A 14,658-nucleotide genomic window follows, 5' to 3' on the forward strand; every position below is an offset into this window, starting at 1 on the left:
GCAAATCACTAGCATCCAATGCCTACATCCCATACATTAACAGTAGCAACAACACAAATAATGAAGGCTAAATCCCACTCTCCTCATAAAAGCTAACCCAACCTTCGAAGTAGGTGGGATTAACGTGCCTCACTCATCTACAAGTAATCCTTATAAGTAAATGCAGAAATTTGTATGTTTTATCACTCTTTCTCAATTATTATTATTATTATTATTATTATTATTATTATTATTATTCTGTATACTCTGTATTCAAAAATTCTGTATAGTCTTCATTGTTAACATTAGAAGAACATATGTTGTAAATACATAATATAGAAGCAAAAAAGTATTATTAAAAATTTTAATTGAAATCCAATGTAGGAATTGCAGCACTTAGTCCTGAATTCTGTTAAATTATAAGTTGCAATGTCACTCAAGATATTTATTGTATGTGTAAATATTTTAACAATCAATAAAAAAAATATTATTTGTCACCTCCAGGGAGTCCAAAGACTCATCGAGGGAGGGCATCTACTCTACAACTCTGCTTCCACCACTCACAATCCACTAACTGACCACAACTACACCAACGCCATCTACCGCTGATCACCACTACTAGTATTTCCACAGATAATCACATATGCTAAGAAGATATTATAAAGATATGATCCAATTATGTTACAATGCTTGAAAATTATATTATACAGAAATCTTTCTGATATGTCCTCTTAAAATACATAATTGGGAAGCAAACTGTGCTACAGAATAGAATTTCTCTTCGCGGATAATATTTCAGAAAGTAGGATGTGACACATTGTGAGGAAGTTTCCTTTAGTTATTATATTGCAATGAGTTACTCGTTAAATGAGAATATCATCTCAATAAAATGTTTTATATTTTTTTATTCCCGTGCTACGTTTTTTAAAGTATAATTATTTCCATAAAGCAACATTCGTTTTTTTAGTATGGATTGTACGTAATGCGCATGTGCGACTTGTTACACGCGATTTGAAAATTAGTGCATTTTTTATTTCTCCGCATTTCTAGTTCTTTCTTTTGAAAATGTCGATTCTTTCTCCATTATTTCATCAGCAAGTTAATGTTATTCCATACGCAAACGCTATTTTCTGTTTGTGTAAGTGGGATGAATTATAATATTCCTGGAATTTACTTCTATATTCTGTAAAATAATGGCATCTGCGGAAATTCACTCATGAGAATTGATGAGCTAAAAACATTGATGCAACCCAAACTGCAACACTAATGGCAAAGAAATCGATCAAAGAATGAGTAATACCTGCCAAAGAATGATTCTTTTAGATATAGAAAGATGGGCGCAATAGTTAACTAATCCGTTCTCAAAGTATCTCATAGAATTGCTTTGCAATACTGAAAACTTTTGTTGCGTATTTCAAAGAGTGGTGAGTGGCCGCGAACAAATATTATGCACTTGTTTTAAGAGTCGTGGAATTGATGTATCCATCAGAAATTCGTTTTTCCCAAAAGTGTTTAATCCCAAGTATATTAGAACTATGGAAATACATTTTAAATAAATAAACAGAGGAATTTGGACGCAAGCAGACTAAGAATTATCTAATTCTTAGCCTGCTTGCGCTATGGTATAAGTTGACTAAAAATAGTACTAATGTATTATGGGAGAAGCGCTTTTCGTGTTTCATATTTATAATCATATGAATAACTTCATATGATTATAAATTCCATGGTTCATTATATTTTGAAAAATTTCATTATATTAATGACATTCGAATGGGAGATTAATTGAAGTGAAGTACCATAAATGGTACTTCAATAATAATGGTACTGACAACATTTGCTAGGGTTAATTTTTTATGTTATATTTTTTCAAATATTTCATTTTTGTGATATATTATGTACTATTATAAGATGTCCTATAAAATCATATCAAGTCTCTTATCAAGTTAATTCTATCTGGAAAGTTTTATCAATTCATGCAGCGGATCTTTGATAACAGATAAATATACTGCACACCTCATCGTAGCGCAAATGTTTAAAATCTAAAATATGTAGTAAATATTAAATGTTTCTAATATTTCGTGATGAAAATGATAGATTAGGACATTAAATAAATCGGATTGGACTTTCTCAAAGGTAACAGTAGAACTTCAAGAACAATTGCATATGTTCTTTGGCTGGTTTGATATTTTATTGGTCAAACGTCTTTCGTTCTCATTCGAAAAGAACTTATAAATGGTCCAATTAAATCAGGATAAGATACTTTAAATACAACAAAAGTTCACACAATTTTTTTATTCTTAGAAATTCATTAGTCTGTTATATAAAACTGCTATGGGAGTTTAAGAGCTGCCTTATATTCTGGGATTAAATTTATATTTCAGTTTGTCGAAGCAGAATAACAAAAGAAAAAAATGGAAATTCTCACTTTAAGATTAATAATTTCTAAAACACATGGTTTATTACCGCACATTAACTGTTAAATTATGAATGAGCGAACCTAAATTAAAAGACAGCTGACATTAAAAAAATAGTCTCCGTGTTTACAATAGTTGTCAGGTTAAGCTGTTCTTGTCATTTATAATATATCGATTTAACTCTCTCTATCTGTGTGTGTGTGTGTGTGTGTGTGTGTGTGTGTGTGTGTGTGTGTGTGTGTGTGTGTGTGTGTGTGTGTGTGTGTGTGTGTGTGTGTGTGTGTGTGTGTGGTATTTATGTACACAGTTAATCGTTCACATAAAAGAAATAGCTGACAAAGACGATCATTGAAAAGGATGCTCATCCATGTATATAAAACCGGCATTTTAGAATTCAATGAGAGAATTGGTCTTCCAAGCGTGAAATGAATGGTAATGAAAATCATCATATGTTGACACGTTGGCGATTTTTAGACATTTTCTCCAAAGGTGTACTTTCATGATAATATATATCTTTGTTTATGTTTTGTTTTGATCCAGTTTACAAATAAAAACAATGTTTTATTTGTCTCAGTGAATTTCTCTTAAAGGTATCGTAAACAGTAAATAAAGGATACATATCATGGAAATAGTTTAGTATATAATTGCTTTTTTCTGTAAATAAATATAGTTAATATAATAGTAGTGTATTCTATGCTATTGAGAATGACTACCTTCTTCACAATTATATGCTATTGCGCATGACTAAATCCAGTAAAACTATAATCTTATATGTGCCACTCAATAATAATAATACACATAAACGATATTTGTATCTGATATGCATTATTAAGAAAGAGGATGCTTCATAGCAAACTTTTATTTGTATCTGTGTTTTTGAAATATAAACAAAACACAAGAGAGTCAGATGAACAAAATACGCTATGTTTATTCATTTATCATCTATCTATATTTTTGATATGTTACAATCACGTGCTATATAATTTATGATAGAGCCATTAGCCTTTGATTATTGGAAGGAAAATTTGACAAAAATGGACCCGTTTTCCGGGATGCAAGCGTGAAAGAATGAGACTGTGCTACGTAAAGATTACAGCAAGATGAGATCATGCAACGAAAGTTTCCTGCAAAAGAAAATAATATCATTAGATGTATGTTATGATTTAATTAAAATAAATAACTTCATCTCATCTTTAAAACAGTATATATAATTAATGCATAAACCATGCAATTAATAAAAAAAAACCGAGTTAAAGGTGTTTATATTATACAGAGTTGCATTATGATTCAAAAACATTCAAAAGAACCCCCCACAACTTTCACTTGCATATTTGTCTTGGAAATGAAGATTTAAATCAATAGTTACACGAAGTTGCAAAATATGAATCTGTCAAGAAACTTCCAGTTATTATTGAAGAATGAGTTTTTTCCTTGATAATCCATTTTTCAGATGGAGGAAAGGATGTATTCTATCACGTAAAGACAATGAGAATTTTGTCCTTTTGCAGATGACAAAATTCCTTTAGTCATCATTCGATGGAAAAAGGGAAAAGTTATCTATAAAAGAAATAAATTAGTGCACTTTAGATATAATGTTATCACGTATCGCTTTGAGGTGAATCGGCCATACTAAATAAATAAAATCTGCATTATTTTTAATATTGTAATACCAATTATACACATTTTATACAATATTTCTGTTTTATCCAGCGAATCCTCTGTTGTTTTATATCATCATCTGTGAAACTCATTATCTCAATAATAATCTCTCTCATTATTATCATTATTATGTTTTTTAACTGTTTCTAGTATGATACTAATCTTTTTTTCTTCCTTTTATTTCTTCGTCTTTAGCTTCTTTTAATTCACTGCCGGAGATAAGCCTCTTTTTGTAAGTATTATAGATACTTCACATATCGTTTTGTTGCTGAACTCAGATCGCTTCTTTTCCTTCTGATATTTCTAAGATCACGTCTCTCCATTATTCAACCGACAAATAAAACCAGTTATAGAATTCTTTTCTAAATTGAAAATAAACGCTTTTCCTGGGTGAATATCAAAAGGATCGATGGAAAAACAGTCCGCATTGTACAATGAGAACGTGAAAAATCTTTGATTACGATCACAAAGAAATGAATCGTATCCAGATCTTTTCAAAAATAAATAACTCTGCCTGCTAGTTAAATTATTATTTTTATTTTTCCACGCACTATACTACATTGTGTAAACTTAAGTGTAAGTATCGTCTTAGAGTAATTCTTTATCCAGTTTATCGTTTTTCAGGCAAACGTCATGATATCAAGAATTAAACCTTCAGGAGCAATCCATTCTATCTTATGGAGAATTTAAATCTACATAAAGTATTGCTCAGTTAACAAAATTCAATTAGTAAAAAACATGCAAGCAGAAGGTTTTATTGACTGAATTTTAATAAAAGTTACATGGATTTTTTAGCATATAATGGATATTTTATTGGATATTTGATCAGTCAGATATTTGATCCTCCACCAATTTCTGTAGCAATTTTTTGCAGACGTCAACTAAAATTTCAATCCTAAGGAATGACGTAATCCTGGTATTCAATTCATTGGAGACTGATTTTCATTCCGAGTCTTGATGATCTCCCTCTAAAAACATATATTGAATATTTTATGTATGAGGGGCGATAAAGGCATTTTCATCAAGAATTGATATACTAGTACTGAAATCTCACAAGGATCAATCAAGGTCCCCTCCAGCCAGGCAGTTAGTCTCAGTAAAAGATAAAAGTGTTTTTACCCTCTTTAAGACACAAACTTATGAAACCATTAAAATATCGTAAATCTTATTGATGTGGCATGTGAATGATCAGAAGAGTATCATGACGACCAAATTCATTCTCATCTCATCAGTTGGTCATCTCTTCAATCTTCAGGTAGTAGATCACACACACGAACACACACGAACACACTGAATTAGAGAGGAGTGAAGCGATTGTGTGAAATGAGAATGAATTAGCAAGCTACTTCTAGAAGAGAAATATGCTGCCAATTTTTCTGAGGCAAGGAGTAGTCAAAGGTAATGAGTAAACTCTGAGACAATACATCTCAAAAAGATGGTAAAGTGTTTTTGTTTCTCTTCTTTACGAGACAAATTCAACTTCCATTCACTATATTTTTGATTATTTCCTTTTGTATTACATCCTTCGTCGCACTCCTACATTAATATGCACGTACCTTAGACGTTCTGCTGTTCTCCTCTTTTAAATTAAGTTTTTATGTCAAGTGCACTTCTAATTCTGACGCAAGAAGAATTTGGCAATGGCAAGTGCTTATAAAAGACTAGTGGGCCAGCAGGAAAAAGATGTAAGGTGTAATAAAGGAAAACTGGCGTTTTAAAACGCGTCGGTATATAAAAAACGGAACTGTGGGTTGTATTCTAGAAAAGCTTAAGGAACAATTTATTTAGAAGATCCCACAACAATTTAATTAAGTTTAAATGAAATAAATATTAAATACTGATTAACCAAGATTATAATACAGAAATCACCTCCACCACTTAGAATAGAATAGATAAATCACCTCCACCATGTAGCTTAGAATGCATACGAGTCACCCATTCACATCAAATACCCATCATAGTACCACCATATGCACGTCCGCCATCACCACGATAACCATTACCATGTTTAAACCTCCACCAATTTCTGTAGAAATTTCTCGCAGATTAACTAAAATTCCAAACCTTTTTACTGTCCTAATTCATATAATCCTAAGGAATGACGTTTATCCTGGTAATCAATTCATTGGAGACTGATTTTCAATTCCGAATTTTGCTGATCTCGCTCTGAGAACATTGGATGGTAAGCTTCTCCTTTTTCCGATCCCTTCAGGATCGTTCCAATTGTCTTGATCTTTTCCAGCTCCAGTTAATTCATCGTATTGACATCCTGCAGCGGTATTAACGCACACTCTCTTGCTGTAATAAAAAATAATAACAAAACTTTTAATAGAAACACAAATAGAAATAATTGATCTGAGGTTTGAATACAAGACCCGTCGTAAACCTGAGTACTCACTGAACACCGATTTCCCTTTCCCCTAATATGAATACATTTTCAACCCCCTTTAATAATACAGAAATTAATATTTTTCGGCCATACTCTATTATATGAATGGCTTCTCCCAAACCTCAGATCGCCTCGATTAATAGAAATCTTACCGTGTTTATTATTACGTTATTTTCTGAACGATGGTTGATAATTAAAACACATCACGAGGAGTTCTCTACTTCCGGCGCTGCTGTGAAGCAAGGGACCTTAGGAACCTACTAACTGAAGAAGAAGGGGATGGAGGAGTATTCATTGACATGGAAAAATCGGATGGTGACAAGGACCGCCTCCGTCTGCCAGGAGTATGCTCCGAAGACCAGTAATTTTGCTCATCTACGGCACTTACCAAGTCTTTGTAGTCACAACTATGAGACATACCGGCGTTGAAGTAACACGTGCGTTTCCTGTTGAGGTGGATATTTTTTTTTCAGGAACATGACCATAAGAACAATAAAATTAAAAATAAAATATGTTATATTTCTGGAATACGGCGACTGATCAAATGATAAAGATGTATATATATATATAGCGTTTAACATTTAGTTTACTCTTCAATATTCGTAGATTAGACTAACGCTTTGCTTTTAAGGATCCACTGGCTTATCCAAATATTTTGCAGGGTATATGGAAGCTATGAAGTGATGAGACGTGCTTAAGCGTCTCGCAGGGGAGATTGCGAACTGCGAACTGAAATGAATGATCATTTGCGACTGAGATATAATGCAAGGTGCACAGTTACCGCTGTATTTCAGGATTAAAGAGGATTGTGATTGCGCATATTAATGTTTCAGCCCCCTTTCTGAAATATTATTACCATTTTCCCAATGTTTGTTTTTGGCTTTGATGTATTTTGAAATTGAAGAGAAAAAAAAAACCTGAAAGTATCTTTTTTGAGCTTATTTGATCAGTGACCGTATACAATTCCGGAAACAAAATTTCATATTGAACGAAAAGCAGTAACATTCAGGTAAAAAAATATTCACATGTTTTTTGATGAACTTAAAATTAAGATTAATATTGAGAACAAGATAGAACAATTAAATGACTTCGGTGTTATAATAAAAAATTTAGATTAAATTATCTGTAAATATGGACACTGCTAGGAAAAAATCATGGTTTTATTAATTTTCCTTACTGTTTTGTTTAAAAAAATTATAGAATAAATAATTACCTATCAAATTGCTTTGCGGATATTTATAACACTACGGTTTCGCACAGTGAATTAAGATTTAAGCCAATGATATTTGAAGTAAGAATGTAAGAAGGGTTCGTATCCTTACGAACAATTGATGAGAAGGATTAAACTAATTAAGAAAGAACTAATCCAAGCAGAAACGAAAACTATAATATTAACAAGCGTATATGCAAAAAAAGGAGAAAAACTGGTTATTAAACTGGGTATTTATCTACACAATCAAGTTTTTCACTGTGAAAAACTTGATTGTGTAGATAAATACCAATAAATGACCGATATAAATGATTTCATTGAGATTTCCAATAACAGTTCTAACAATGAGAAATATATATATTGTTGTGCATATCAAACGTATGCACAACAATATATATTTTGGAGGTTGATTGTTGTCTAGAATAAGGAACAATGAGAACAATATAAATCCAGGAGTGGATAATCAGTAGGAACTGAGGTTGATGAAAAGAATAAATTTTGCATTATTTCTCCAAAAAAAAGTAATTTTACTGTTATTTTTTGTGGAAGAATTTTTCATCATCCAACTTTTCTGAACTCTAGTTTAATGCTTGTGGTTTATTTTATAATTACTGCTTTTGTGAATTCAGTGTATGCGAAGTTTTTGTTCTAAGGGTTAGTTCTAACAATTACTCTCGAGATTACAACTGTCTATCTTCGTTAGAACTTTAATCTCTTTGGATTTCTAAAAACCAGTAATTACTCTTGCTTTTATGGAAGTTTAATTAAGGTATGAAGCATCATTGAATTACCTTGTAGGGAAAACTTAAAGCGATGAATCTCCAAAAATTATAAGCATGGAGATATGCATCTAATTATTTTGTCACCATTCTATAATCACAAGAAACAAGAAATAGTTAAGAAGACAACCAAGGACGTAAGAATGAATGACGTGTGTGTTTTTATTTCCCTTTTTTTTGTTAGAAATCTGAAAGAAACTTTTGTAGAAATGCTTAGAAATGATGAAAATTGGACTAAAAAGATTCATTAGTGAAAGTCGCAAAGAATGAAAACCTGATAAAAAGAAAGAACTGCTTAGAATAACATAATCCAGTTTATGTTTAGAGTCGGAGTTTGATTGCCAGATTACAAAGATTGCATTTTTATTTCCGATAAAAACGCAATCAACATTATTTCAGAAAACATAAAACATTATTTATCAAGTAATGTCAAGGTATTTACTTGTATTTGTCTAGTAATTTGTCAAGTATTTGCTTTTTTTGTGCCAAACATTAATTCTTTCTTTTTTGCCTCTCTAATGTTTGCATTGTTTTTAAAATGCGTTGATTTTTGAACTTTTCTCTTAAATTGATAATCCCGTTTGTTTAAAATCAGAAATAAGTTCTTTTTTGATTAGCGATTAGTTTTAATAAAAATTCCTGCCATCTTATTGTTGTATTTATTACTCTTATTATATTGTTATTGTTGTATTTATTATTCTTATTATATTGCTATTGTTTTTTGTTTATTGTTTTGATTTTAAACAATAAAATCAAAGAACTTATTTTTGATTTTATTGTTTAAAATCAAAAATAAGTTCTTTCTGATTAGCGATTAGTTTCCACAAAAATTCCTGCTCTCCTATTGTTGTATTTATATATAAAAAATATAGTTAAACAACAAACATCTTTTGATTATTTTTTTAAAATTTGAAAAAAATTCATTAGGTAGGATGTATTTTGTTCTCTGTATTACTGAAGAACAGATTAGACAGGGGCTAAGCAGAGTAATGGTCTGCAAAATAAGTTATAAAGCTAAGAAAAGTCAAATACTGGTTAATACACAAAATAATAGTTTCATACATAATCTCAAACCCAGCTCTTTGTTGAGAAATAAATAGTAACTATATTATTCTTGAAAGATAATCCGTCATAGGTTGTCGGTTATTCTTAGGGGATTGCTATTGTGAGTGTTCAGTATTTATGATGTGGCCATTAAATAAACAATCATCAAAAACTATTTGTGTAGATTTACACAAAAAACATTTTATTTTCCCAGTAGCCGCTGGATATTAACGCTAATCAACCGGCCTACGATATAACTTATTCTGGAATTGGCCTATCATTGACCTACTATCTTGCTCTCTCTCTCTCTCTCTCTCTCTCTCTCTCTCTCTTTCTATCTCTCTCTATCTCCATCAAATCGAAGTTCAAACTAGTTTAGTAAAACAAAATTACTGAAATAATTATAGATATTATTTCAATGTTAAACAATCTTAATTTGTCCAAGTTCACTGATAATATTTCTGCAGATTTTCTTTGCCTGTTTATTTATTTATTACGATTCAACAGACATCCACACAGCTTGAATATTGAAGTTCATAAGTGAACTCTCGGTTCTATGCATTAGTAATAAGAAACTGATACTTTTCTTATGGCATTTTTAATAAGAGAATGATTGCATTTAAAAATAAAAACGTAAATCGGAAGTTTTTTAATTGTTTTCTATATACTGTAAACATGTGATTTTCCTTCTGAAATGGTCCTAACGAAAGAATAATTAAAATGAGTCGTAACACTTTTGAGGAAACAGAAAATACAAAATTTTATTTAATTGTGTCCTAAAGAAGCACGTTTTGTTTTTCAATACATTTTGTCTCTGCAAATGTCCGGTCGAAACGATAATAGAAATGGCTGGATAAATTTCTTTATGGATTCCAAATAATAAATTTCACTAAAACTTACCTATTTCATGCAGAGGAATAATATAAATGTAAGACGAACAATCAAAATAGGTGCGATGCATATCTGTAAATGGTCACTAAATTGACTAAATCAATTACCGACTATTCTAGATGTTACCGGAATATCTGACATCGCACTGTTCCATATTACTAATATTAATTTAGGAAAGATAATGAAGGCATATTGATAATGATAGTCAAAAGATAAAAACGGCTGTTAGCTGAACTACAGAGGTTAAAAACTAAGACAGTAAAACGGAAATAAGGTGATATTTCTGGTGTTGGATTTGATTCAAAATACGGCAAGGAAACATTATACGTGTTCTTCGCCCAGCTTGCCTGAGAATTAAACAAAAACCAAATTTCCAAAGGGCAAATCTTCCACATCCGTACGAAACCAACTAACTCATCTTGATCTCAAAAATTTCTTCATAAAGTTCTTTGCGTCTTAGACTATTCGAACCCAGTCGTTGCTAACCAAAAGGGTCCTTACAACTGTTGTCCTTACAAACAGTTGTTCTTAGAACTGTGCTAGCGTATTAGAATGACCAACACTTTCTCTTCTTCTTTCTCTCTATTTTAAAACTGGAAACATTTCTATAACCTGTTTATCATCTCCGTCGAAGACAATTTTTTTTTATTAAAATTTTTATTTTTAATCTGCTAGTTCTAAACATCACGAACTCCTGAGTTTGGTTTTAATAAGAGTACTAATATAGTTTATTCTGCCTTTAGTGAATATAGTGGCATGCTTTAACTTCAGAAAATGTTTTGATATTACAGATAAGTGAAGTACGGACCATTGGAATCCCCAGAGTTAGCCATCGTATTAGTAAAAGACACTTCGAAGTTGCTTCAAACACAGCTTTCCTTAGAAGTACATGAAGTGTTCTACAAATGAATGAATCACTTTTAGTTAATAAAGCTAAACTGTGGTTGCTTGCTCTAAGAAAGGAAATGATTAACACAGTTCTCTATCGATGTAATGTTTGCTTCTCTCTGGACCTTCGTAGGAGATTGAAAGTCGACCGTGGAACGCTTCGCAAACATTTTACTTTGCTACTTGACAAGGTGACTGATTAAACACTTGACTTGGACTTCTGTCCTCTTTAGTTTGTCAGCAAGATTAATTGCAGGTGAGAATGTTTCTGTATGTTTGTATAGAGAAAGCTTTTGTACGTTCCCTTAGGATAAGATGCAATCATCCATAGTGCAGTTTGGTTGTTTCCAGTAGACGAAAACTCCAGAAATTCAAGTGAACATAATGTGTTTTATAATTAAAGTAATAAAACGATAATTATCAAATTATTTGTCCAGAAAAAAAAATCTCCTAAATAATCAAAATATTCTAAGAATAACTGCTGGAAATCAATCTTCAAAAGAATTGTTGCAGAAGAAATTTAAATGCATATAACAAGAATCATTAAAATGTTCTATAGAATTTTGAGAAATGAAGTCCGTTTTTATATTATCAATGGGATTATGTTTGGTTTATAACCACTTTTTATAGCCGCATCTCGTTCACCACAAGACTAGTCATTACACATACATTCACGTTTCGATTCTTAAGGATTAATCTCATGCTGCATTTCTCCAGTGTACTTAGAACAGGATTTTCTAAGGGTAATAGAATTGGCTTAAATACTATAATCGGTTTAAAGCTATAGTGGCTGGATTACTGCGATAATAGACGGTCAAAAAATTTACTGACGTTTCTAAAGTTGAAGCAATTTTAAAACTTGTGATAAAATAAATTTAAATTTATGAGCTAAAACTTCATTTTATCTCTTTGTGATTCAGTTATTTAAAAATCACGCATTGAAATGTGGGCAATAAATTTATTCTTTATCACGGGATGTCTAACTGAATTATTTCATGAAGAAATACGTGGATGTTCGTATGAATTTTCATAAGATATTGCCATATGTGAATTAGCATACCGATTGTGTCCATTGCGAAGTGCATAATTGATATGAGAATGAATCCCTTTCACTGATAGTGCGAAAAAGAGATGTAACAATAGGCGAACTATATCTTAAGTAAAAAAAAAATCACGGAATAATAGAAGTTATTTAATGGATCTTATAAATATCATCATTTCAGTACTTTCAAGAACGAAATTTGCATTTTCTTTTGGTTTTATTTTCTTAATTTTAATTAAGAGAATATTTCAAAAAATAAGGTAAATGTACACTTTACGCTAAAATAGTCTTTTAAAATATACCTCTGTTTATTTAAAAAATTAACAGAGGTTTTTTTTTTATCATAAACTGGTATTTGAAACTGCATGCTTCGATGTAAGAACTTTCAATTTACTAATCGCCTTAAAAATTTACTTAACGGTTTCTATTTACTAAGGGTGAACATTCCGAAAATGGAAAATACTTACTGCAACTTCAAGATTTGTGAATCCAGGTCCTGAAGGAGGTTTTTAATATAATCCAGATTTTTCCTTCTTGTTATCAAATCTCTGATAGAGCTGAAACAAAATTAAAAACGTAAAATGTCTGAGAACCTCATTTAAAACAAGCCGTTTAAATATATTATAAATATATAGCTTATTTGACCTTGCTTAACTTCAAATACTTCATGACTACCGAGATTATTATATATTATGGAATTTTAACCTTTGAGAAATCGCATTCAAATGACTCCGTCTTAAATAATGTGCCCTCATTCATAGTGATTAGAGAAGGAAAATCATAATTTAATGTTTAGGCTCTCTAGAGAATTCATAATGTTATGAGAGAGGTGTAGAAACATGAGTTTTGTTTAACGAAGTGTCAAAAATATCGTCTATTATCTGCACAGATTTATTAATACTTTCTTTCAAATGCATCTTTGAAGATTATGTCATTTTAATCAGCTGTATAAAGTGTTTGAGAATGAAAACAACTTTTAATATGCTCACATTATTAAAGAGAATATTTTAACAGTAATTCTGATTTGTTGCTTTAAGGGAATTGTTGCGTCATAAATCGCGTGAATGAACGTGAATCACTCTCGCAATCCGTTTTTAATGTATTAGTTAAAAAGCTATCCGTGTAACATCATTTATATTATTTTTCTAGATAGTATAACTTGATCATATTAAGATTTTTTTTTCTTTTTGGTACTTTCTTTCTTTTCCTTTTTTTTCTTTTTTCTTTTCTTTTCTTTTTTCTTTCTTTTTTCTTTTTTTTTGAATAAGGCAGAAGTAATTATTCCACCTTTTCTGGAAAAGAAGATCGTTACACTTCCTCTACAGGAAACCATTCAAATAGGCACTCCAATATATGCAGCTGAATTCAGCAAACGAAATAAAATTACGTAGAGGGGTCGCCGACAGGATACCTGCTATAAAAGAACTCTCTTTCTATAGACTTGTAACGTATTTGTCGAGCTTTCTTAAGAGTCATAATGATTATCTTCTTTTATCACGTTTATTAAGTATTTGTTCAACGTATCATGATTTTCTGATTGTAGGAAATCTAAAAATAAAATCATGGTTATTTATCATGCTTGAGTGATATTTTAAGGATTCATTTTTAATATAATAATGCCTATTACGAAAAATCTTTGCCTAGTTCTTCAAAGTTTAAAGAAGTTTCTGAGATTTGATGCGATGAAAAAACTTCTTCTCAGATGATTTTCATTTTATATCAAAAGTAAATTCCCAAACTTAAAAATATGACCATTGATGCTTTATTTATTGGTAATACAATCTGGACTCCTAGATTATAATTTCGTCTAAGAGGTGAAACGTTTGTGTGCTGTAATGGCGTTTCAACTGAAGGTGAGATAGTCAGGACTCATGCGAACGTTAATAGGATTATCCCCCCCAGAAAACATGCGATGCAAATTGGCGAACAAAGATACGCAATTCAAAATCATAACACGCTGACTATAGGCTTATTTGTTTCGTTCGTATTCCAAATAGAGTAAACCTTCGATTTAACGGACAAAATTTTTGATCCGTATGTCACATGTAAAAATGAACACCCTGTTATTTTTGAAATACTTTTAACCAAGATTTGCTTATAATTAAATTAACAGGTTTTTTTTTTTATTAATTTCCTGTTATTTTTAACAAATTTTGGCGAATAGGCCATCGTATGTTGGAAAAACACTGTAGTAATTTAGCAGACATAAACGAGTCACCACTCATAAAACATGTTCGGCGAATGATTAGCACGTGATCAAACCAATCGCACTGTAATTGGTTCCTTTCTCGCGTGGGGGGTGACTTTCTGCGGCAATTTTCTTACATACATGTTCGCAATTTTAGGAAGTTAATTATAAAAAT

General features: G+C 31.1%; 1 protein-coding gene across 2 annotated transcripts in view; it reads right to left on the minus strand.

The window, feature by feature from the left end:
• Positions 1-3,301: 3,301 nt before the first annotated feature.
• LOC150092777 (uncharacterized) overlaps positions 3,302-14,658 on the minus strand; it is a 67,111-nt gene continuing 55,754 nt past the window's right edge. The window contains exons 3-5 of one of the 2 annotated variants that reach the window (XM_090414732.1): positions 12,763-12,852; positions 6,117-6,350; positions 3,302-3,517 (exon numbers count right to left, since the gene is read on the minus strand). In XM_090414732.1, the coding sequence (XP_090270858.1) occupies positions 6,170-6,350; positions 12,763-12,852 (271 nt within the window). In that variant the 3' untranslated portion in view covers positions 3,302-3,517; positions 6,117-6,169. Of the gene's footprint in view, positions 3,518-6,116; positions 6,351-6,593; positions 6,888-12,762; positions 12,853-14,658 lie in introns of both variants that reach the window. The other variant, XM_090414731.1, reaches the window with a different exon arrangement.

Source organism: Typopeltis vanoorti, chromosome 25, assembly GCF_054136105.1.
Source record: "Typopeltis vanoorti isolate ZY-2024b chromosome 25, IOZ_Tvanoo_1.0, whole genome shotgun sequence".
Lineage (NCBI taxonomy): Eukaryota > Metazoa > Arthropoda > Arachnida > Uropygi > Thelyphonidae > Typopeltis > Typopeltis vanoorti.